Genomic DNA, 25,732 nt, shown 5'->3' with positions numbered 1-25,732 from the left:
CAATATTTCCTTTTGTATTTTTTGTGGTACATTTTAGTTGGTAATTGAAAACTTTCAGTATGTCTGAAAACATCTTTGTATCTTTTTCATTTTGAAGGATATTTTTGCTGGACATGGAATCTAGGTTAAGCTTTTGTTTTTGCTTTTTAATTCTTTAAAGGTTTTGTTCTATTGTCTAGTCATCTTAATATATCCTTCCTATGTGGTGAGCTTTTTCTCAAACTGATCTTAAAGTTTTGTTGTTGTTGTTGTTTCTTTTGTTTTTAACTACTGAAAGCAATTTGATTGTGACGTCCCTTGGTACAGTGTTTTCTTTTTACAAAGGTATTATTATATTTGTGTGTGTGTGTTTTAGACATGTGGGTGCACAGCACATCTGTATATGCATATGTGGACAACACATCTGTATATGCATATGTGGATAGCACATCTGTGTATGCACACGTGGACAGCACATCTGTGTATGCACATGTGGACAGCACATCTGTATATGCATATATGGGTGGACAGCACATCTGTGTATGCACATGTAGACAACACATCTGTGTATGCATATGTGGACAGCATATCTGTGTATGTACATGTGGACAGCACATCTGTGTATGCACATGTAGCCCACAGGCTGCAGTCATTTGTTTTTTACTTGTTTGTACTCTCCGTCTTACTTGGTTATGCTGGCTGCTCAGTGAGCCCTGGGGTCCTCCTGCCTCTCCCTTCTAGCACAGGGATTACAGAGTGTGCTGCCACACTGCACTTTTATGTAGGTATCAGGGATCTAACCTCAGGTCCTCTTGGGTCCTTATGCTTATGTGGCAGGCCCCTCACCCAGTGAGTCATCTCCCCAGCCTGTCATTTCCTTTTTAACATGTGGGATTGATTAAGATGCTTGAATCTCTGGGCTTATAATAGTCATTAACATTGGAAAAATTTTAACTAATAAGTTTTGGAAGCATTGGGGTTTTTTTGTTTGTTTTCTCTTATATCTACTATTTACCTTTTTTGAATTCCATTCAGTTGTCTGATGGTTTCTAGAACTCATGCCTCCACACATAGGTGAGGCTTGTTTCAGTTTTGTGTAACTCTTATTTTTACCTGGGTTTCCTTAGGACTTAATCCCTATTAAATATATGTAGATACTTCATTTTGCCATCAAACTACTAATTTTTAAGTTTATAACATCTGATTTGTTTATCTACTATACACATAGACACACACACACACACACACACACACACGTGTGCTCAAGACACTTTCCCTCTGATTTAAAACATTATTGTTTAATATCTTAGAAAATCAAAACTAGGGACCAGGTGTAATTGGTGGCACCAGTAATCCAGTAGTAAGGAGGTAAATTTTGGCTTTTGAATTCTTTAAAGATTTTGTTCCATTGTCCAATCATCTTACTACATCCTTCCTATGTGGTGAGCTCTTTTAGCCAGCCAGCCTAAGCCACATGGTTAAACTCTTCCTCAAACAAACAAGGGCAGGAGTTGTTAGAGGTAAAGTACTTAACTAGCGTATACATAATAAAAAATTCAATTTTCACCGGTCAGTGGTGGCATACACCTCAATTCCAGCACTCAGGAGGCAGGGGCAGGAAGATCTCTGAGTTTTGGTTCAAAGGCAGCCTGGTCTATAGAATAAGTTCCAGGACAACTAAGGTTACATAGGGAATCCCTGTCTTGAAAAAATAAACAGAACAATTCAATTTCTAGCTTCCCCAAAAGGGAAGAAAAAGTTCAATTTTGGTGTTTCAAATTTTTCTTATATTTCTCCTTACTGTGTTCAGTCTATTTTGTAGTGTTCAGACATATATATTTTTGTGGTGGTAGCTGTTTAAGGCCCTGGCTAGTAAACTTGCCATAAGATGCAGGCCACTTTCAGTGGATGACTTTGCTCTTCATCTTGTATCTTTTTGCATCTTTATAGATGTGATGATTTTTGTTGAACTCCAGGCATCCATGGTAAACCTTACTACACTACCTGCTTGAGTGTTTTACATTCTTTTTAAAAAGATTTATTATTTATTATACATAAGTACACTGTAGCTGTCTTCAGATACACCAGAAGAGGATATCAGATCTCATTCCAAATGGTTATAAACTACCACGTGGTTGCTGGGATTTGAACTCAGGACCTCTGGAAGAGCAGTCAGTGCTCTTAACCACTGAGCCATCTCTCCAGCCCTGTATTTTACATTCTTATCAGTGGCTGTGAGCTTTATTCTGAGAAAACAGTTCTGTCTCACTCTTCTGCTTCAGCCTGGGCCAGGGCAGGCTTTGAGCGGGTCTAACCCAGCCAGTTGTATCTGCTTCTGAAGCTAAGCTCTGGAGAGCTGGATGATGGACTCCTTCCTGGTTCTTAGCCCTGAAACTTCCTCTAGGTGGTGAGCTACCATAGTAGGGCTCCTCTCCTAGAGTCCATAACTCTCAGTATTAATTACTCTTTTCTGTTGCTATAATGACAATCTTAAAAGAGCCATTCTTTACTGTGTTTTCTTAGTTCAGTAAAACATTTAAAAAAAAAAAAGTAAAAAAATCTAAAGGGTAATTTCGGGTGGAATAAAATTTGGCCCCTGTTACTTTGTTCTGGTCAGAAGAATGAATTATGCTGGCCCTGAAGATGTTTGATAACGGAAGAGCATCTTTGTGCCATCGGGGTGTCTCATGGCCTCTCTGCACTGTTGTTCTTCAGTGGAGGGAGCAGCCCTTACTTCAGCACAACCGTAGCATTGCCTTTGTCTCTTTTGTTTGATTTCAAGTTTGGGCCTACTTTATGGAAACCTGCAGGAAAGCAGGAAGCTGGGACAGTGTTAGAGTCGTACAGCCCCTTTCCTTTCTGCAGAGAGCTCAGTCTACAGCTTCTGAGGGGTCATAGCTCCTGGATGGGAGAGCCGAGGCTTGAGTCAGATCCTTTGCCTTCCATTTGACTATTTTGTTATTTGACTGTAGCAAAGTGTCCTTATGTAATTCTACACACACACACACACACACACACACACACACACACGCACACACACACACTCGCAAATGCGCGCACACATACATATATGTCTGTGTGTACAGATACATAACCCGTATTACTTAGGAAGCTTCCCGTACGTGTAGTCTGAATTCTTACCCCTCATCAGATTTTTTTTTTTTTTTATCAGTGATCAAAAGACTTTGAAAGCACTTGAGAATGTGCAAGGCTAGGAAAGAACTAAGACAGTGGGATGAACAGAGAGGAAGGAGAGTATGGTGGTTTCATTTTGGAACAGACTTCAAGAGTTTCGCGTACTAGAAACTCGACTGTGGAAACGCTGGAGTAATTCTGATCCATGTCCAGTGAAAGCTGTAGTGAAACTGCCAATATAGATGGAATTCTGGGTTTGCTCATTTCTTCAGATAGTGGGCCAAATGGAGAAATTTGTTAAGCCAATTCTGAAACACTACACCCAAAACTAAAATGAGTAAATGTAGTCACGTGTATTGGCAATAGGGGAGTCCTTGAAAAATTTCAGATTTTCTTACACCAGTAATGAGACCATGTGCATACACCTGAATGGAGTGTGCAGATGGGACAAAAAGGGCAGAAAGGTCATGGATGTGTGGACGGAGCAGCTAAATGGAAGTTAAATTTGGGCATCAGCCCAGATCACTAACTATAATAACTTTGAAATCCTGGGCAAGTCGCTTGCTTGAGCTGGTGCTCTGTTGGCTTAGTTAAGGCGAGAACTTGAATTAAAGGAGTCTAAAGTAGCTCCTAGTAGATTCTTTGATGTTCACAGTGATCTCAAATGACATAAGACCCTGTTTCTTCCTTAATTCCTAGAACTAAGCGCACAAGATGGATGCATTGCTTCACCTGTGCGTTGCCATCCATCTCAAAGGTCGTTGTTCTGTGTGCTTGCTCAGCCAGTTCACAGAAATGCTTGGCTCACACCAGATCCAGCAGTTTTTAAAGTTCGAAGCCTCCAGCATGATAGAGGTTCACCTTTACTGGGAGCCTTCAGGGGCTAGATTGCATATTAAGTGGGCAGCTCCCCAAAGTATTTTGAGCAGTGACTTCCTTGCTGGGATAAATGTACAGAGGGCATGACTAATAATAACTAGAACCATTGCCTATATTTTAGCAGACAGAAATGAGGTGGTAAATTATATATCATCACAGTAACCTTTAATAATGTAGTTGTGTTGAACGTGATGGCTCATGCCTGTAATCCTTGCCCTTTGGAGGTGGACAAAGGTTTACAAAAGAGAATTAGGAATTCAAGGTAATCCTTGACTGAATATGGTGGGTTTGAGAGCAGCCTGGACTATGTGAAACCCTGTCTCCAAAACAACACAAAACAAAAGCCGATAGCCAAGTCACAGAGTCAACCTGGGCATTTACCAATGGATTAGTGTTATAGAAAATGAGGCATTCATACACAATAGTTTTATTCAACAATATAGAAAAATGAAATTAGATTGTTTGCAAGAAAATGGGTGGAACTGGAGACCCTAATGTTGAATGAAATAGGTGAGTTTCACAGTGACAACTACTGTGTTTCCTCTCGTGTGAGATCTAGAGGTAGGGAGGTAATTAAAGTAAACGGGTACCTTAGGAATGCAGAAGGGGAGTTGCAGAGGGACCAGTCTCAAAGAACATGATGTGCATGTGTGGAGATACCATGATGAACCCTTTCACTTGTAAAATTATTGTGTATCATAAATGCAAGGTGTTAAGTGGCTGCAGTACAAGGACCATTCAGCTTTGAGTGCTACAGTGCAAAAGAACATCTCATCATTAGGCAAACTTCCCATTTGCATTCTTAGTTAATGTCAATCAAAACCAAGACCTTGCTTTAGTCTGTCTTTTAGATACATGGGGCTTTTCTGGAGCTGGGTTTCTGAGCTGTATTGTCTTTTTATTCTTTTTACCTTGAAGTTAATCTCACTGCAGTCTTTGAATCTGTGTGGTAGTCTGTTGGTTTTGCTTCTCATTCCCAGCATAGAGTCCTCTCCATGGTGGTGGAGCTTCTGCCTGCTCCACACAGCAGTGACCTCATGCTGGGAGACGTTCTTTGTGTGTTTATAGATCCAAGTCTTTTCTTCACTTTTCAACACTACTGCTCTGTTAGGACTTAGCCAGATTCCATAATTTCCTTTCCAAATGCTCTTCTTATGAAGTCCAGTTACTTGGAAATACTACTTAAAGTTAAAGATGATTTTTATAATCAGCCATGGTTGCTCACTGAACTGTTGTTTTCAGGGCAGTGACGGACAGGTACAGGTGACCAGGAGCCAAAGTGAGTGCTGGATTGCAGGTCATGTGCTTATACAGCCTGACCCCAGTGTGGTAGCGCACACCTTTAGTTCCTACAGAGAGGGAGAAGCAGGCGGATCTCTGTAAGTTCAAGGACAGCTAGGGCCCTGTTATACAGAGAAACCCTGTTTTAAACAACCAGAAAAGAAAGAAAGAGAGGGAGGGAGGGACGGACAGAGACAGAGACAGAGACAGAGACAGACACACACACACACACACACACACACACACACACAGAGAGAGAGAGAGAGAGAGAGAGAGAGAGAGAGAGAGAACCAAAGCCCACCACATATGAAATACTCATTCAAATACTCATCAAAATAGTTTGATGTGCTTTAAGACAGAATTTGAAAAAGAGAAGCTATGTGATTTGGAAAGCTTCTTTCAGGGAGGGATGCAGAGAGCCACAGAGTTAGGACAGCAGTCTTGAGATCAGGAATAAGAGAATGAAGTAAGGGTAAAGGCTAGTGCAGTTGGAGGGATCTTAGGATCTTAAAATAAACAGTTCTGCTTAAGGGCAGCATCAAGCATTGTTTAGGACAGAAAGTGTAAGGCAGCTAGCGGCTGCGTCCTGAACACAGTGGGACCTGAGGAAGCCTTTTGGAATCAGTATGTGTTGGTTCAGACACATTCTTACTGCACCATCTTTCCTGTGAGCAAAGATTCAAATCTGTAAGCTATTTAACCAGAGTTAAAGATACAACCTATGGCCACAAGCCAAACAGACTCAAATGGTTCCTATGAAATTTTATTATAGCAATTAAATTAAAATCTATGCTACACTCACAGTATAGCTTCACTGGCTGACATGATCAGTCTGTTGATATTGGATTAATGGAGACACTTGAATTGTTGGTTTGAAATGAGGCATGTTGGTTGTGTACAATTTACTTTCTACATTTAGTCTAACAGTTGCTTTTTGAACCAGTGGTGGTCTCTCCTCCTGTTGTTACCACTGTTTTGTTGGACTTTGTTATTTCTATCTACTTTTAAAGAAACTGGATCTCCCTCTTGCTGTATTGCCTAGGCTGGGCTGGAACTCCTAGGTTCAAGCTGTCCTGCTTCAGCCTCCTGAATCACTCACTGTGCTGGGACCACAGATGTCTCGCACTATGCCTGAGCATAGAGGTTTTCATTGACTCTTGGGTGTTGTAAGGTGGATCACAATGCCAGTTTTGTCTGGTGATAAGCCTGGGTGTCTAATGAGACTATCTTAAAAAAAAAATAAGTAAATAAAGTAACAACTCAGCAGTTTTTTATCCCAGTTCTGTAGAAGGACTTGAGCCTTACTGTGTAGTTGCAGTGAGAGCCGCAGCCAGAGTCATGTGACATCCTTCTGCACTCAACGTCTGAGTGAGTCTCCCCTGGCATTTGGTTACTCTGGTGGACCAACTTGAGCAATGGGGCTGGCTGGTTGTCTCTCTTTCCGAACAGCCTTTCCACCAGGCTAGCTTGAGCTCCCTCACATGGCGTTCTCAGATTTCTTATACAGAGGCCAGTTTAAAGTATCATTTACACAAACTTAATTAACTTTAAACTTTCTTGTATTCCTGGGATACATTTTACTTGCTAACCCCCCCCCCCCCTTAAAACACATTGGGTTGGATTTGCTGCCATCTAACTTAGTATTTTACAGTTCTTTATAAGTGAGGCTTACACATAGTTTCATGGTTTGTGTGCATTCCTGTACAAATCAAAACTGGTGTGATACTGTAAAGTGAATTGAGATACTGTGTACATTTTCCCATGGTCTGAGGTGGATTGTATAATTTTAGATTTAGGTGGATCTCACCTATTCTCTTTGCCATTTCGTGTTGCTGTAACAAAACACCTGAGGCAAACATTCAGCCCAGTATCCCTTGGTTTTTCAAACTGCACGCCCTCCTTACTTGCAAAATATATTTACTCCATTCCAATAGGCTCAAAAGTCTCAGCTTCTTTGAGCATCAGCTGCAGGACTCAAAGCCTGGTCTGATTAGACACAGGCCTGGCTCACTCTGAGGCATATTTCTGAAGTGGAAACTTAAGGGTTCTTTGGAAAGTCAGTTGTGTTGTGTTGGATGGCATTTTGCTGGGGCGAGCACGTGAAGGAGTGTTTTCCTGAAGCAGACACAAGTGAAAGAATGTGTTCTGCTAAAACAAACATGTAAAAGGACATATGATAAGTCCTTTTCCACTAACAACACACGTACATTGCATAGTTGAGCTGCATTTGTCAGGACTCCACAGAGAGAAACATACCAAAAACCTTCTGGTGGCGTGCTGTGGCTTCTTGCCACAGACTGGGTCTGATTGGCAGAGTGATGCTAGCTGAGACAGATGCTGACATGCTGAGGCAAGAAACATGGCGAGGACCTGTGGAGGACATGTGATGTTTGGAGGGAGTATAAGTAAGCCCAGTGGATGGTGACGGATGCTGGGCTAGGCTTGCTTATCTTCCCTCACCCAGAGAGGCACAGCAGAGAACTTCTCCCGGCATCCCTCCTGCTGACTTGTGCCGAGGCTGAGGCCTGGCTGCCTCTTCCAGGTATTGCTACCGCTGTAGATTCATGTTTGCTATGAATCTACTGAGCTGGACTGCTGGTGTATCCGTGAAGTCTTTGTGAGTGGATTGAGCTGCTGCCACTGACCTATGACCTGAACTGCGGATTTCCTAACAATGCAGATGAGAGTTGCTCCAAAGAACCATTTCTCAACAGGTCCCCTTCCCCATATCCTTTCTTTTCCATTACCTCTGGTGGGTGGTGGGCTAGAAAGGAGGTTAACACACTTAAGAACCATCATTAAAAATAAGGTTTGAAAAAAAATTAAAGTTACAGATTTCTGTCTAGCACAAGTTGAGCAGTTTTCTGACATGCAGTGGTAGATCGTCGTAGGACAGTATATCCTTCCAAAAGGGAGACATGGGAAAAGAAACAGAAGGTCCCAGACAAGACCATCCACACTGAAGAGCCTGAGTCCTGTGGCTGTAAATGATCTCTTTTACTTCTCATGTGGCTTCTGTCTAGCAGTTGGCTTCTACCAGCTTCTATGACTTTGCCTGGCTAGGTCATAAAATGGGTCAACTTTATGATTCTAGAGCCTTGAGGGCAGCTCTACCCCATGATTGTCCCCCTAGTGGGGACTGTACAGCTTCATCCCCTAGCTCCATGGCCTTGTTCTGACTGAAGCATTCTTAGAAATGCCTGTAGAGGTCGATCTCCACTGACTGACAGTCCTGGGCTGCCTCAGGTCTACACTTCATCTCCTTATCAGTTACTTGATCACATCCTTGGTGTTCTCTGCTGAACATGTTTGACTAGGATGAGGGTTTTTCTAGATCTTTATGTTCTAAAATCATTTATTTCCTTTTCTATTTTATAATGCAGCTAAAAACAAAACTCCCACACAAAACCACACAGCCGCTGTAATGCTCCGCTTCTTGGGCATGTCTTTCTTGTCTTTCTCCAGGTATTGTAATGCCTCACTTTCCCCTTCCCATGCCGCCCATATGCCCTCTTAGTGCATGGATACAAGTCACCCAGGTTCCTGTGTTTATAACAGGGATGCTGTTTTCTCCAGTAGCTATAGTCTTATTCGTTCACTGCTGTCTGAGCTTTTATCAGAATTATCTTTGTTATTCATTGGCATGGAGTTGTCAGTGGTGTACATAGTCATCCCACCAGCATTCTGGTCCCAAACACATACACACTCACCAGGGAGACCCAGATGCTCCTGACGGCACACCACATGTTCTGAGCATTCACAAAACTAATCCCCCTTTTCATGCCAGTCTCGGTCTTCTAGCTTGTTCCTACAAATGCTTTCTGTCCTGTTATCACTGTCCAGTTCCAAAGCTGTTTTCTCAGTTTTAGGTAACTGTTATAGCCGCACTGCACTCCTGGTCCCAGTTCCCTTAGTTTCTTCTGTGCTGCTGTAATAGAATATCTAAGACTTAGCAATTTGTAACAAACAAATTCATTTCTCACAGTTCCCAAGACTATGAATTTCAAGGCTTTGTTGTTGCATCAAAATACTTTGGAGTATCTGGAGACATGGCTTAGCAGTTAAGAGTTTTCTATTTAACCAGAGAACCTGCATTCATTTTCTAGGACCCATATCCTGCAGCTCACAATCATTTGTAATTCTGGCTCTGGGGATCCAGTGCCTTTTAATCATCATGGGCACCCCACACAACATGCTCTTTAGTGCTCTCTCTCTCTCTCTCTCTCTCTCTCTCTCTCTCTCTCTCTCTCTCTCACTCACACACACACACACACACACACACACACACACACACACACACGGAGAGAGAGAGAGAGAGAGAGAGAGAGAGAGAGAGAGAGAGAGAGAGAGGCCAAACTCAACCTTTTATAGTGAACCCATTCCTGTGATCAAGTCGTAAGGGTAGAACCCTTCTGTCCTAAACTCTGCCGAAGGATCCACTCCCAAGGCTATCACAATTCAGTTTCATCTTGCATTTCAAAAGGACAAACATTTCAGGACCTGTAGACTATCAGGGCCTCTGTTCCCTCCCCTGCTCTGGTTGTCCTTTGTCAGTCCTTGCTGACTATTATCTCTGCAGGTTTTCCAGCCCTTGGTGAGACAATTTGGTAACATATTTGCTAGAGAATCATAACTTTAAACAATTTACTGGCATCAAGTTGTCTATATTCCTTCAGTTTAAAGATCGCGTTCGTATCTGCAGTTTGTTTCTTTTCTCATCTCTAGTTCCAAAGTTCTTTTCTGTGTACTTCCTCAAGTGTGTTTATTGTGCAATGAATACATTTTAAATTAAACTTGCTAAAATGCACATGGATGGTATTAGGAACAAATCTGGGAGTGATTTAGCCCGTTCTTATGCCAAGTGTGGTGGTTGTTGCCTAAAATGAGTTATTTGAGTTGTAAATTGGAAATGCGGAGACTTGATTATTGTTCTGTAACCACTGCCCCATTGTGCTTGCTGCTGGTTCTGAGAGGACTTCTTAGTCAGACCTGACATTCTTATTAGCATATGCTCTCATGCCCACCCCCCATCTTCTCAGTAGAACATTCCCACCCACAGTGCCACCAGTTACTTTTCAATGAAAGTATATTAATTTTATATGTAGCACAAGTATTGTGTTTTATTTGATGCCATTACCATGAGACTGTGAGTTTTCAACTATGTGAGTGGTCTAGACAGAGGAATGTCGAAGGCTTTAGGGAAGATTCCTGGTTTGGAAGAATAATACTTAATAAACTCTTCAAGTATTTGAGGGATTCCCGTGTGTCCGACGAGACTGCTGTAGGTGCTGTAGAGATGCAATGGTTTGGGGGCACACCAAGGCGCAGTGCAGAGCTCTGGTGCCTTCCCAGGTTGTCCCTTCTGACTCTGCTCTTCCGTACTCTGCTTTAGGACATCACTTCCTTTCTGTTCTGAACATGTAAGATGTTCTACTCTCTTAATGACCTTGAGAAATGATTTCTAATCCCCTTCAAGGCAGCCCCCTTGCATGCAGCATCCAGACCCCTGCATGCCCTTCTTTCAAACGGCAGCTTGAATATTGCTTCTTTTAAGCAAGCCTTTTAAGGAACAAGTTATCTCAGACTGATGTATCTGCTTTGAAGGGATAATTAGATTTGTACATATACATAACTCTAGTGTGTGCTTGATGAGAGATGTGGTTATAGCTTTGTCAGCAAGATGAAGAAGTATGAGCTAATGACAGAGGACACATTGATAACTGCTTAATGGCTCACTGTCAAACTGGAAGGAAATTTTAATACTGTGGCATAGGGCTCTGGTTTTGATCTAGTGCTGTTCAAAATGTCTACTCCTTCCACTGCTTACCAGCGAAGTGTTTGCTGAGCACCTCATGTTGGGAAACGCAGCGTGCTGGGGGGATGTAACAGTGAGCAGGAGCTGCAGTTCTTCGTCCACACACAGTACAGCGTAAGCGTGTGAACAAAGAAGACTTGCTGTGCAGTGCAGTGGCAATAAGGAGCTTGTAGACACGGTGATTATGTGCACAGCATTAGTGTAAAACAAGACCCAGGGACCGGAAAGCTGGAAGATATTCTCAGCGCATCTTAAGTTTCAATAGGAAATGTAATTGGGATGGGAATGGTATGGGCAGAGAGAGGCTTACATGTGTATATCAGCCTTATTTATTTGTTTGTGCATTTTATTTTAAATTGTGTGTGTAAATCTGGAATTCTGTGTGTATTTGTGCACGTGAGTGGAGTGCTCGTGGAAGCCAGAAGAGGGATTTCCCAGAACTAGAGTTGTAGGTGTTGTGAGCCACCCAGCATGAGTGCAGGGAGTCAAATCCCAGTACTCTACAAGAGCAGTATGTGCTTGAAATCACTAAGCCCTTTCTGCAACTCTAACAAAGGCACACTGACCCTTTAGTCACTAATCAAGTCAATGTTGATAATTAGTGAGGTCTGAGTTGTTAGAAAAGTTGAATTATATCCATCGACATGCGGTATATCCAGAATGAGAAATGGTAGGGACTTCGTTCTGCTTCGCTAACTTTAAAAAATGATCTCAGGGGTTGGGGATTTAGCTCAGTGGTAAAGCGCTTGCCTGGCAAGCGCAAGGCCCTGGGTTCAGTCCCCAGCTCCGAAAAAAGAAAAAAGAAAAAAAAATTAAAAAAAAAAATGATCTCAAGGTCGCTTCCCAGACATTTTTCAATGCTCAACACATTGTAAGAAAGCATAATTAAACATGCCAGCAATATATTTCATAGGACCTGAGAAAAACAGAACCAGTAAAAATCAAAACATGCCTTATTGTCTACTCTGTAGTGTAGATGGGCCTGTCCCCACTGAGGGAAGGAAAGAAGGGAGGGAAGCAGCATTCTGACACACCTGTGAATAGTGACACTGCAGACAGGCTCAGGACACCAGCTCTAACAGGATGAGGTTACATGTTGAGGAGCCTATAGGCCTGTGCTGAACAAAAGCAGTGGACAAATGACTACAGCATGCTGAGGGTCATGGTCCTGGGTGACTGCAGTCCGTGTCCTGTTCCGTTGCATTGTAGAGCTCACTCTCCTGACTTAGGCTTGTGTGGTTGCTGGCACAGTTCACCTTCTTGTGGTTGTAGGATTCAGCTCCCTAGTTCTTGCTGGTTGTCATCTGGGCCTAGTGTCAACACCAGAGAGGCTGTTCTAGGTCCTTGCCCAGTCCCCTACCCCACAGGTCCTGTCATGCTTTAAACTCTGTCTTTCAGGAAGAGCTCATCACTTTAAGAGCTTACCTGATGAGGTCAGACCTAGTGAGTATATTAGTGTGGGCTGCCACAAGATTCCAGAGACTGGGTGGCTTTAACAGAAATGTGTTTTCTCATAGATCTGAACAGGAAGTCTGAGACCAGAGTGCCTGCATACTCAATGTGTGGGGAGGGCTTCTTTCCTGGCCTGCAGATGACTGCCTTCTCCAGTATCCTCCCATAGCCTTTTTTCTGTGCTTGAGTAGAGAAGGACACTTCTTCTAGGGCAGTGGTTCGATCTTTAAATGCAGTTCATCTTGTGTGACCCCCAACCATAAAATTATTTTTGTTGCTACTTCATAGCTTTAATTTTATTACTGTTATGAAGTGTAATGTAAATATCTTTTCCAATGGTCTCAGCAGCCCCTGGGAAAGGGTCATTCAACTCCCTCCTCCTAGGAGGTCGTGACCCATAGGTTGAAAACTCTAGTCTAGGGCCACCAATCCTATTGTATTAGGATCCTAACCGCATGACATGACCCCATTTAACCTTAGCTCCTAAAAGCCTAGGAAGTTAGGACCTTAACACATGGATTTGAGCAGGCAAGATTCAGTTTGTAGTATCTTGGTAATCTTCTTTTTGATTAATTCGAAATCTACAGGGGAGCTGTGTTATAAGTTTGCTATGTCTCCTGACAACTTCACATTGTCAGAGAACAAATCAGGGAAAGTGTAGCGAAGCAAATGAGATGCATCTATTTCCTGGTGTCACTTCACTGCCTAGCACAGCAAATCTAATGAATGCTTATTTCTTCAACAGAATTATTAAGTCAATACGTGTACATGATGTTCCAGGTACAATTTTATTTTTTAAATTGTATCTCAGAACTGACTTTAAATTTTTGATTCTCCTGCTTTGGCCTCCTAAGTCCTGGAATGAGAAGCATGTGCCACCATGCACGACACATGTCTCTTTTTAAATGGACAGATAGGACCATACCTTTTAGAGCCTGTGAACACTTAGTGCTATACAGAGGCTCTCACTGTTGTCCCTTCTGGTGATTGATACACAAAGACCTGAACATTTCTCGAGCCTCATTCTGGTGCTGTGATTTTGGTTGGCCACTGCTGAAGTGCGTGTTTGGACGTTCCGGCAGCAGTGTTCATTTGGACGGAGGAGGCTGTGAGCTGCCTATGGAGGAGAGTGGGGGCCGAGTAGGCTTGGACAGTGTTCTGTGTGGCAGTCAGCTCTGTAGCCTGATAATTCCCGATTGTTGTGGAAGCTTGATACAAATATATACTGTAAACCTTTACAGGATGTAACCCTCTAGTTACCAGGAAAAGAACATCCTTTTAAACCGATGGGTAATATTAATATGACTAGAAGTACATGTATAGTGTGTTAGAGATGTCACAGTTGTGAAAAAGGGACAGCAAAGAACTGACCATAGCCATTAGAGGCCTGGAGAGCATGAAAGGTTTGTACTTAGCAGAGAAGGGGGAAAATGATTTGGGTCTGGCTGTACTAGGCAACACTGATGCTTGTTTATTCCTTTACTCATTTGTCTGTGTATCACCTACCTATTGCCTGCCTGCCTGCCCGGCTAGCTAGCTAGCTAGCTGATTTTTGGAAACAGGGTTTCTCTGTGTAGCTCTCTGGCTTTTCTGGAACTTGGTCTAGAGACCAGACTGGACTCAGAGATTTGAGTACCTCTGCCTCCCATATGCACCACTGCTGCCAGAGCACTGACATTTTAAGTCGTGAGTTTGTAGCTTGTGATATCTCTAGTTGTCTTTAAGAAAATTTAATCCCATCCAGAAAGAGCCCTCCTTGTGCTTGTTCTTGGGTTTGATGGGGAGGTGTCTTAGTTTTCCCTATCTTTTAAGCTGTTAACAAGTTTCATTGCACTTTGAATAAAGTTCTTGCCCCCTCCCCAAATAAAAGAAAAAATTTAATTCCAGTGTCAAAAGCCTCTGTAATTGCAGTCTAGATGAGAACCTTTAGTTTCTCTCTCTGGCCTATGAGAGGTAAAGCCTGAAATCTAGGCAGAGGGGAAGCCTGAGGTCCAGGGTTATGTTTTTCTGTTTGCCGTGAAGAGTGCCGACAGGCAGCACAGGGATGCCAGGCTGGATCAGTGGATAAAGCATTGGGGCTGTCAGGGCAGATGGGCTACAGTGAGGAACTGAGCAAGTGACGTAGGGGTGCCTTGGAGGATGCAGTTGAGAAAAGCCAGCCTGACATGGAAAGCCAACTGGGGCTGTTAGCTGGGCGAGAGGGTGATTGTGGCTGGGGTTTGAGGTGAACAGATTAGAAGTGATGTTTTAAATCAGTCGCTTACTGCTAAATATGTTGATGCTGCCCAGACTTCAGGTTCCTAGATTCTGAGACAGTGGTCACTGCTTCCCAGAGGCATTATGTCTCTAACTGCTGTGACATCAACTCCTGCAGCTGTCCTGGTCTCTGCATGTCCTCACTTTGGATTTTTTTGTTTTGGCAGGTTTTTTATTTCTTCTTTTCTAATTCCTCCAGTATTGATGTTCCTCTGAAGTCTGTTCTAGGCTCTGCTCTCTCTCATCCTCACAGTCTTACTGGGTGACCTCATTCACTCTGCTCATGTTAGTGATGTTATGAAATGTTGTAATGTTTCATAACATTATTAGCATCTGAGTGCTAATGATTGCCACATTTTCATCCCTGGCCAAGGTCTATCTCCCAGCACCCGTCTCCATACTGAACAAATACCCCACTCTACTACTGATGTGGCATCTCACCTCAGTCTCAAGTAAACCTTCCCAGGTGGCTCTTCTGCTCCCACACAATGACAGCACCATTGCTTTGGTTTCTGCTGTGATGTGGTAACTGTGTCTTTGCCGTCATCATTCAGATCACAGCACAAGATTCTTTTATTATTCAGAAAATCCCCTCATCCTCTGCCAGACACTCTGACATGGCATCCAGCTCCTGGCTGAGCTAGTTGTTGGCTGACTTTACCAGGTCTTCAGCTTTTATGTGTGTGTGCACATGCGTGTGTGCATGCATGTGTGCACACAGTCAGGGTATGAGACAGTGAAGACAGGATCCCTCAGCTCCCTGCTCTGGCTGCCTGCCAACAAGCTTCCTCTACTCATCATAGACTCATCCTCTGGGAGGGTAAGGCAGAATAAACTCTTTTCTCCCGTAGTTGCCTTTGGTCATGGCGTTTCATCTCAGCAACAGAAAAGTAACTAGTACAACCTTTGACAGGATAGGAACCAGAATATAGAAAGAAGGTAGAAAACTAACATGAAATCAGAACAACTCAGGTAATAAATGGGCTAATGAAACACCTTTTGAGACAATTCTCAAAAGATGAAATACAATTGACCCGTATACCCAAGGAAAATATTTTCAGCTTCACTAGAATGCAAATCAACCACCAAAATGCCATGCTGACTGAGGCAAAAAGACAGTCATCAAGAAAGCTGTTAACAGTGTGTTGGCAAGGATGCCAACAAGAGAGAAACCTACACACTGCTGGCAGAAACGTTCTAGTCCAGCCCTATGGAAGGCACTAAAAACAGGTCCTTCATATGGCACAGATGTGCCACGTAGGAGCATTTCTCCAAAGGTCCACGTCGAGGTATCCCAGAGATCACTGGTGCACAGGTCTGTTTACTGCAACTCTGTTCACAGCAGCAGCCTGCATACTCAACAATGGAGGGATGCATTAAGAAAATATATGTGTATAATGTAATTGTTTTTGATCCTAAAGAAGAAAATGGAATCAATTGGAGAGAATCATATTAAGCCTGTTTAAGACAGTGCCATAAAGATGAAATATTATATGCTTTCTGTCATTGTGATTTTTAGATTTTACATAGAAACATAAAAAGCATGTTAGTATATATGATCTGAAAGTAGATGAGCTGTTTGGGGATCAGGGTGAGTAATGGCAGGGAGGAGCAGAACAGGGACAGTAGGAAATTGTGATACTCAGTGTCTTAGTTTGAGTTATTATTGTTTTGCTGACACAGTGGAAAGCGTTTATTTGGCTTACACTTCTACATCATGGTCCACTATTGGAGGAAGTCGGGGCAGTAGTTTGATGGCAGGAACTGGTGCAGAGGCCATGAGGGGTGCTCCTTACTGGCTTATTCCTCATGGCTTTCTTAGCCTGCTTTCTTATAGCATCCAGGACACCAGCCCAGGGATAGCACCACCCACAAAGGGCCAGGCCTTCCCCCATGAATCGCTAAGAAAATGCTCTACAGCTGTATCTTATGGAGGCACTTTCCCAATTGAAGTTCCTTCCTTTTGGATGACTCTAGCTTGTGTCAAGTTGACAGCACACTCAGACATACAGGCACACATCTGTAATCAGAGTACATGTAATCCCAGGTAGAATCATGAGTCTCAAGCCAGCCTGCACTATGCATGTATATGCAAATGTTTTGCATCTTGAATATATTTTCCTATATGTTACTTTAGAACCTTTATAGTTTTCATTTTTACATTCAAGTTTCTGAGCAATGACATTCATTTTTTAGTGTGGAATGAGAGAGACATATAAGGCATTTTTTTTTCTCCATAGATTAAGTTATTTCAGGGCCATTTATTGACAAGGACTTTCTTTTCTTGTTAAAGCAGATGGGTTATATAGTAGAAGTTCTGTTTCTGTAATCTGAATTGAACTTCACTGATGTAACTGTCCAGGATCATGTGACTAACAGTTTTGTGGAGGTGCTGTGGTCTGGTGGTATAATATCTCCCCTGCACTCCTTAACCATGTCCTGGCTTCTCTGGCTTGCATTTCTGTATCATTTCCTTCAGTGAGGGCCACAGTAGTTTTGATTGTGATTGCTTGGCTGCTGTAGATCAGTGAAGCAGAGAATCACTGACAGTGTGACTCCTCAGTCTATGCGTCTCCACCTGTTCCCTGCTCTACTGTCCCAGCAACACCTTATGGGTTCTGAGTTAAAACCTTTTATGTCTTTCATTAGACTTATTCTTAGTTATTTGTTTGTTTGTGTGTGTGTGTGTGTGTGTGTGTAATACACACACACACACACACACACACACACACACACACACACACACACACAAACAGTAACCAGTCTATCAAATTTATTCTGGTTGCTGGGAATTGAACTCAGGTCCTCTGGAAGAGCGGTCAGTGCTCTTAATTGCTGAGCCATCTCTCCAGCCCCAAATTTATTCTGGAATCATAAATTTGGCCAAATTTATTTCTAGTAGACTTGAATTATAGATCCTTTTGATTTTTGTATATTTACAACCATAGTCTTTGCAAATGTATACTCTTGCATCTTCTCTTTTTGACAAATGTCTGTTAACTGGACAAAGGAGTTTCATTGTGTCTGTCCATACATGTATACCCATACTTTGACCAGACCAATTCCTTGATACTTTTGTCTCTTGTTTTCCTTCCCTTCCCACATCTACAGTGCTGCTTCTTTTTATGCCCTCTTTCAGTTGCCTTGATTGCTTTAAACATCAAGTGCTGTGTTGAATAAAGCACTGACTGTGGGTGTCTTGCCCTCTTCCTGGCCTTCAACATAATGTGGCTGCAGATTATTAATATATTGGTCAGAAGATTTTTGTGATAGCCTTGTTGTGTTTTGGTTTCAGTGTTACTCTTGTGTTGTTAGTCAAATTGTCTCTGAAAGATGACTACACTTAGCATTTTACCAGCAAAGCCTGAGCCGGTCTCTATGTAAGCAGACAGTATTCTGATGTTTTTAGTGCAAGGAGTTGAAACGGGGGTCAAAGGTGCTAGTCAAGTATCACCACTGAGCCAGACCCCCCAGCCTTAGAAGGTTCTAACTACAAGTCTAATTTAACAGGCAGTAAGTGTTCATATTTTCTATTTCTTTTGATATGGAAACTAGTGGTTTGAGGGCAGTTTGATTGTTTCATCTAAATTAAACCTGTTGACATGAAATTGCTTGTGATTGTTTCTTAATTCCCGCAGGTGCCTCCAGGCTCTCCAGTTGCTGTGTCACAGAGCTGTCCGGGAACTAAAGTTCCTTAGCTCACAGTTCATAGTTCACATAGGAAGCCCAGGTTCTGATGCCCATGGTGATGGCAGAGGGTGCAGGATCTGAGGGCGGAAGGATCGAGCTTCAATCAGGTGCAGAGGCAGCGTGTGTTGGGCCAGACTGGTCCCGTTCATATAACCTGCCTGTCCTGAGAATGGAAAGGGTCCCATGAGAGCGCATCCCTACTGACATCTTGGAGAAGTCACTTTTAAAGCTCCCGTCACCCCTCACTACCACCACCCTGGGACTGTGCTTTCTATCAGGTTATCCTTTAGGGGGCATGGTTAAATCACGATCAGACCAGAGCAGCTGGTAATTTGTTTTCATGCATTAGATTTTATCTCTCTTCTAACTGACCTTTGACCCCCACCGTCTTTTGCTGTCTCTGTTTCATTCAGGGTAACACCTGGTTTTGCTCAGATGGTTACCGACCACGTCAGCCTTCTTGTTCACCACATCACTCTACCTTCATTGCACAAACTAGAGTCTCCTGTGGCATTTCTTTGCATACGTGTTCCATGCATTGACCATGCCTGCCCTTCTGTCTAGCCTCTGCTGCCTAGTCTAACCTCTTTGTTCCCTCTCCTAGCCCTCACCATAGTCCCTGATAGGCTCTGCATACAGCTTTTTTTTTTTTTCTTTTTTTCCGGAGCTGGGGACTGAACCCAGGGCCTTGCGCTTCCTAGGCAAGCGCTCTACCACTGAGCTAAATCCCCAACCCCTGCATACAGCTTTTAAAAGTACAAATATAATGAAATCTTTTCCAGTGTAAAAGTTGAATGGCTTCCTGATATCTTCAGAAGAGAAGCCTGTGCTCTTTCCATCGTGTGTAGCCTTTCCCAGCCTGTGCCCATTTGTCCCTATTAGTCTCTGTAGCCCTGCTTCTTCTCTACTTTGTCCCTCCCCACAAGTGATAGGAAGTGTACGGCCATCCTGGGAGTTCTGATTTGTCCTTCCTCCTCTGAGACGCATGCGTTACAGTTCACATGCCACATAATCAACACTAAGCAGACAAAAACATCTCAAGTGCCATTGTCCGAGATTATAGGTACTATCTGTTAGTTGTCAGTATTTGCAAGTATTTACTAAATATACAACTTTTCAATTGTTATATATCTATCTGGCTTCCAAGAATTTTTATTAAATCCAGTTTCTGCTTGTCTCTCTCAGATAACGTTGTGTGACAAGGCGCATCTGTCCTCTGTCACCAGGGTGACTGAGGTAGCTGCTTGAACTCTTAGCATGCAGTGTGCTGAGTCGACCTCAGCTGGGAGCACTGGCACTGACCTGTCACCCAGGTGACTGGATGGTAGCATCTCTTTATAGATGCTTTCCATAGAACTCAACAAGTGTCCCTCACCCTCAGGCAGCCGTTCTGTGTGAAGGCAAAGCAGTTGTTTCTCTGCCTGTCAGGCCTTTCCCTCCTGACCCCCAGGAGGATCAAGATGTACCATGTTATTTTGAAAAGCCTAAATACTTGAAACTTTTATTCTCCATTTGGATTTGAAAGAGGAACGTTATGAGCCCGTCTTGATGTGTCAGGGGCTCTGAGAGTCTATTTGGATAACACTGAAGATTGGAGGAAATGTGACTCTGTCTGTGTGTTTTAAGCCCCCAAGGTAAGATCAGAAAGCGTCTGGGGCAGAGAGAGCCAAATAGTTGAAGTCATACATTAATTATGGTCATGAATCATTTTTATTTTTAAAGTCTTTACCATTTGACAAGGTTGTTTGCATAGTACGGTGGAGCTCTGAGCAGCTCCCTCCCTGTAAAAGTAAAGCTATTTGTTGACTTGTCCCTGGGTTGATAATACTTATTGTTTTTAGTGAAAATTGCTTATTTCCCCTGCCCAAAGGGGAGTGGTCTTTATGTACTTTTTCTTGATAAAATATTTTGATCTTATAAATGTAGGAAACAGAGTCTTTGAGTTAATCTCCCACTCTATCAGTCAAAATGTCCACTCCTAGGAATGTGCTTACATATCTGTGAATGCTGGACAATCAGGAAATAGATTGAGAGCCTCCTTTGTACTACACTCTGCTGAGCATCTAGAATGTGCATGAGTATTCTTGCCCCTCAGAAAGACCTAAGAAAAAGGACAAGCAAAGAGCCATTTGCTGTGATGTGGTCCTTAGTGCTGTGGTCCTTAGTGCTGCGCATCACCATTTTGTGTGTGATCTGGTGTATATTTTGTGTGTGATCTGGTGTATATTTTGTGTGTGATCTGGTGTATATTTCCATTTTGTGTGTGATCTGGTGTATATTTTGTGTGTGATCTGGTGTATATTATTTTGTGTGTGATCTGGTGTATATTTTGTTGTGATCTGGTATATATTATTTTGTGTGGGATCTGGTGTATATTTTGTGTGTGATCTGGTGTACATTTCCAGAGGAGGAACAAATGCTTTCAGCTGCCTGGTGCAGCCAGGGAAGGCCAGGGAACAGGAGTTATGGCTGAGCTGCCTCTTAGTGGACCTTCAAGAAACAGAGAAAATGTGTGGGCAGATACATGGATTATACAGAGGCACAGAAATAAGAAATGCCAGTGGGTCAGTACAGGGGGGAGACCCGCCTGGGCATGGAGTGGAGAGGGTATGGGGAAGACCTTTTCTTGCACTCATTCAGTTCTGTAGAGGTGTGTTTGTAAGACTCTGTTATCAGTGTCTTGTACAACAGGATGCTGAGCCCTGAGGGAGCTGCTGATCTTCAGTAATTATCAGGGACTCCCCAACAGCCTAGAAGGGTCCTACTTAGGTCTCTGCTTCTAGAGATACTGATGCCAGAAATCCATTATACAATGACACCCCAACCCCCATGAAGTCATTTAGGCTAAGACTGATAGCTACTTTTAATGGAATAAAATTTCCCCACAGTATATCATAATGCAGTTTGGTATGGTCCTCAGTCAAGACTTAAGGTTCCCATTACCTCAGATCTTCCTCAGTTCTCCAGAATCTGTCACTTGCTCAGAAGCAACTCACTATTCTTTGTCACCAATGATAGCTTAGACCTACTGTTGGGTTTTAGATCTGGAGCAATGTACAGCACTGGTTCTCCTTCTGCTTCTGCTCCTTCACTGGGCTTGTTTGGGGATTTACTCATGTTCTGTGTTACTCTCCTTTTTATTGCCAGGTAGACTACAGGTCTTAATTTGGTTCTTAGTTTCATATTTGATGTACACTTGGATTGTTTCTGTGACCTTTTTGAGATGGAGTCTCACTACTGTGTCCCCACTAGTCTCCAAATTCTAGGCTTAAGTGAGCTTGCCTCAGCTTTCCAACTATCTGGATGTATAAGAGCACCTGGTTATTGATCTATTTTTCATCTTTAAGTTAATAACATACTTCCTTAATCATGCACCTATAGACAAACCTTGGAATCTGACAGATTTTAAGATTAGTTTGTTACTTCTAGATCTTTTACCATTTATATAAATTATAGGAATTTATATAAAGCAAACCTCATGAATCCCATGTCTCTGTCTCCCAGGAATGAGATTACAAGCTCCTGCTGCCATCTCCAGCTTTTACATGGGTGCCAGGGGTTGAACTCAGGTCCTCATGCTTGAGCTGTAGGCTGCTTTCTGACTAAGCCGTCTTCTCAGCCCCTCAACTAGATCATTTTCTAAAGTGCTTCCAAACCCCTAGAGTCCTTTACCCTAACTATGTCGTAGCAGAAGTAGGCATTTCAGAGTACTGTTATTTTAGGACTTGTAATTCCTGTTACTTCATTATATGTTTGACTCCAGAAATAATTGGTTTGTTCAGGATTGATTCTATTTATCCTAGGAGATTTATAATTCATGTCTGTGGCTCTCTGTTTAGACTTTGTAATTAACTCACTTACATTTTTCTACAACTTGTATTTCTAGGCTTCATAGAGCCCAGTGTGCAATTAAACAGACTCAGGTAACTGTTCAGAGAATTGGAAAGGAAATTGAAGAAAAACTAAGACTCACATCGACAAGCAATGAGCTGGTAGGTTTTTGTATAAGTACTGTTCAAACTCTTGTTTTCTTCAAGTGATTATCATATTATTCTTGGGAAAAAAAATCTCTAGATGGTAATAATAACGATGCTAGTAATGTTGCATTTAGATGGCTGCTGGTGTATTTTAAATGTTAGAAATCAAAGTTCCCATCTGCTAATAATGTAAGATAAATCTGTCACATTCCTTTAGATGAAACTTGAGATATAATTACTTGGCAGATGATAGCAGACTCTTTTATTAACATTTTATACATGTGAACTCCAAGAGTGAAAGGTGCAGTGAGTGACAGTAGCTGCCAGGAAAGAGAAGCGGGAAAGAAGGTCAGGGGGACTAATGTACTCGAAGAAAGCATTTGGGTTGGTATTGATGGCTTGGCTGCTAAGACCCCTGCACCAAACCTAAAGAGTGTGGTCCCTGGGATTTCTGTGGTGGAAGGAAAGAGCTCTTCCACTCCTATAAGCTGTCCTCTGACTTCTGTAACACACGCACATACAAATACTAAATCAATAAATGAATACCATTTTACCGGTGTATACACACAGGCTTGGGTTTAATGAAGGTAGTTTCTTACAACTTAATTTATACTTTGGCTATTCTCACCCAGGACGAATCCACTTTTAAAAGACGAATTTTAAAATTAATAGGATCAGTTGTAAGAGTTTGATTTGTGAAGTGTTTACCTTTAGAGATATCGGGATTGGGTGAGGCATTCCAAAGAAATCATGACCTCAGTCTGGATGGACAGATCTCATATCTTCATAGAGTATGATGCTTTTTTTTTCTTTTTCCCCCGGAGCTGAGGATTGAACCCAGGGCCTTGCACGTGCTAAGCAAGCGCTCTACCACTGAGCTAAATCCCCAACCCCAGAGTCTGATGCTTTCTTATGCTCTCCCTCGAGGGGGAAAGAATGGCAGCTTTGAAATGACCGTTCTGTCTCTGGAAGCCAAACATGCACCCTAAATCACACTTTGCTTCAAATGAAAAATACTTAAAATTCACAGCTTGCTATAAGTCCCAGGAGTTGTTTGCTCCCTGGGACCATTATCTCCCAGATGCAGCTCTTTCTACCATTGCTTGCACATGCTCATCTAAAGGCACCTTGGACACTGAAGGGTTGTCTACAGTCACATGCCCCTGTAACTGTGGGAGATGCGTGCGTGTGCGTGTGCGTGTGCGTGCGTGTGCGTGTCTGGGGAGAACTTGCTGGGTTTTATTTTTTTTCCTTCCCTCTCCCAGGCAAGACAGGGAAGTGACTTGCATCATTAAGTGACTGCATGTGCTTTGTCTCAGTGTGGAACCATGTATGCTTAATCCTGTTTTCTAAAGTATGAGTGGTGACACACAGGGTAAGGGATAGAATGTGTGAGGTCAGGTTCAAAGGTTCACTGTGTGTTTTTGTGCTGCCTAGTTAACACAGAAGGAAGTCAAAGGAGTTTTGAACTGGAAGTGAACCTAGAAATCTTATAGTTCCATAATAACCCCTGAAAACCACACCCCTGGTACACTCAGTACCTATCGTGCATGTTTTTTCTCCACATGGTATTTATTACCATCTAATGCGATATCTATTAAATATATTTGTATCTCTCCAAACTCTATGAGAACTGGGATTCCCAACCCCTACCTCGCTCTCCCGCTTCCTTCCGTCTCTTCCTCTTGCCTCTCCCTCCCTCCCTCCTTCCCAACCTTCCACCTCATTTGATTCCCAGCATCTAACAAATGTTTGACTCATAGGAAATGTAAAGTATATAGTAAGTATTTATTGAATTTAAGAATGAGTCTATGGGACTGGAGAGCTGGCTCGGCAATTGAAGAGCTTGCTGCTCTTCCAGAGGACCGAGGTTCAGTTCCCAGCACTTATGTGGAGCCATTCACAGCTGCCTATAACCCAAGCTCCAGGGGACTGATGGCCTCCATGGCCATCTGAACACATGGGGAATACATACACATATAGACACACAAATGTACACATAAATAAAAGTTAAAACCAAAAGAGAATGAATCCAATGTAATAGCTCATTAGAATAAGACAGGAAGCCATAGTTTACTTTGTAGCATATTAGAAATAGATACCTCCCTTTGCACATTGGTCCAATGTACAGTGAAAAAAAATGGTATATTTGATGCTGAAATCAACCAGTTACCTGCCTCGACCCTCTTCTTAATGATCCTTAAGTATTTCCTGTTCAGAGACACCGAGTTTATAGCTGAAGCCTCAGCGTCCTCTCATGTAACATCCATGCCCAACATGAACTGTGGCTCCTAACTGTATTTCCTAGGAAATGTCTGGTGTAATGTGCTCACTTGTAATCCAGCACTCAAGAACCTGAGTCAGGATAATTGTCATGTCTGAGGCCAGCCTAGCCTACTTAGCAAGTTCAAGGCCAGCCTGGGATACATAGCAAACCCTTTCTAAATTAAGTGAACATATAATAAATAGTCTTTCGGGTTGACTTTTGTGACATTTTCCGTCTTCTGGTGTTCCCTCCTCTGTGGTGCTCTGCGGTCCAGTTCACCTTGCGTTTGCCCTTCCCTAGCTTGCCTTTGGCCCCCTCTCACCAGGCCCGGCTCCTTAGGTAGTCTGACGGTCTTTAGAAACAAGATCTGGTCACTGTGTGTGCTTGGGCCTTGGGTGCTCACTGCTTTTACAGCCCCCTCAGTGCACATGGCTATCTCTGCATGAATGTATACCTATCTATATTAAAATAAACATGAGTTCATACTAATGTTTTCCATTCTAGTGCCACAGTGTTTATTCTGGTTTTCTCATTCATTTTGTTTATTTGCAGTATCTTTTTCTGATAGTGAGAAACCTGGCTCTCATTAAGTATAATGTATTTATCCGTTAAGTCCTGGCATATGTGTAAAGTGGTTCCGATTTCTTTTTCCATTTGTTTTGTTATTATAATTATTAGTGTATATTAAATCTCTGTATTAATGGACTTCACTGTGACATTTCTACATATACACATATCATGCTCTCATCCACTCTCCCCCCACACTTTCTCAGCCCCTCCCCAGCTGCCTTGCCTGAGTACTCTTTCTACTAATTTTGGGTCATCTGATAGGTTATTTTTAATTTTAGCTTTTGCTTATGAGAGAAAATAAACAATAATCTTTTCCTATTTTTAATTAGAATTTTTTTCAATCTATTTGAAGTTTTTTTTAAATGAGTATGTGTAAATGTTAAATGAGTATGTGTAAATGTGAGTCTGCATACTGCATGTGTGCCTGTTGCC

At 42.4% G+C, this 25,732-nt stretch overlaps 1 protein-coding gene across 5 annotated transcripts in view; it reads left to right on the top strand.

Moving 5' to 3' along the window:
• Uvrag (UV radiation resistance associated) overlaps positions 1-25,732 on the top strand; it is a 257,835-nt gene that overhangs the window by 103,233 nt on the left and 128,870 nt on the right. For 4 of the 5 annotated variants that reach the window (NM_001401542.1, XM_039113238.2, NM_001107536.1 and 1 more), the window contains exon 7: positions 22,374-22,479. The exons of the other annotated variant lie outside the window; for it this stretch is intronic. In NM_001401542.1, the coding sequence (NP_001388471.1) occupies positions 22,374-22,479 (106 nt within the window). The remainder of the gene's footprint in view (positions 1-22,373; positions 22,480-25,732) is intronic. 5 annotated transcript variants of the gene reach the window in all.

Source organism: Rattus norvegicus, chromosome 1, assembly GCF_036323735.1.
Source record: "Rattus norvegicus strain BN/NHsdMcwi chromosome 1, GRCr8, whole genome shotgun sequence".
Taxonomy (NCBI): domain Eukaryota; kingdom Metazoa; phylum Chordata; class Mammalia; order Rodentia; family Muridae; genus Rattus; species Rattus norvegicus.
This window is presented reverse-complemented; position numbering and strand designations above follow the sequence as displayed.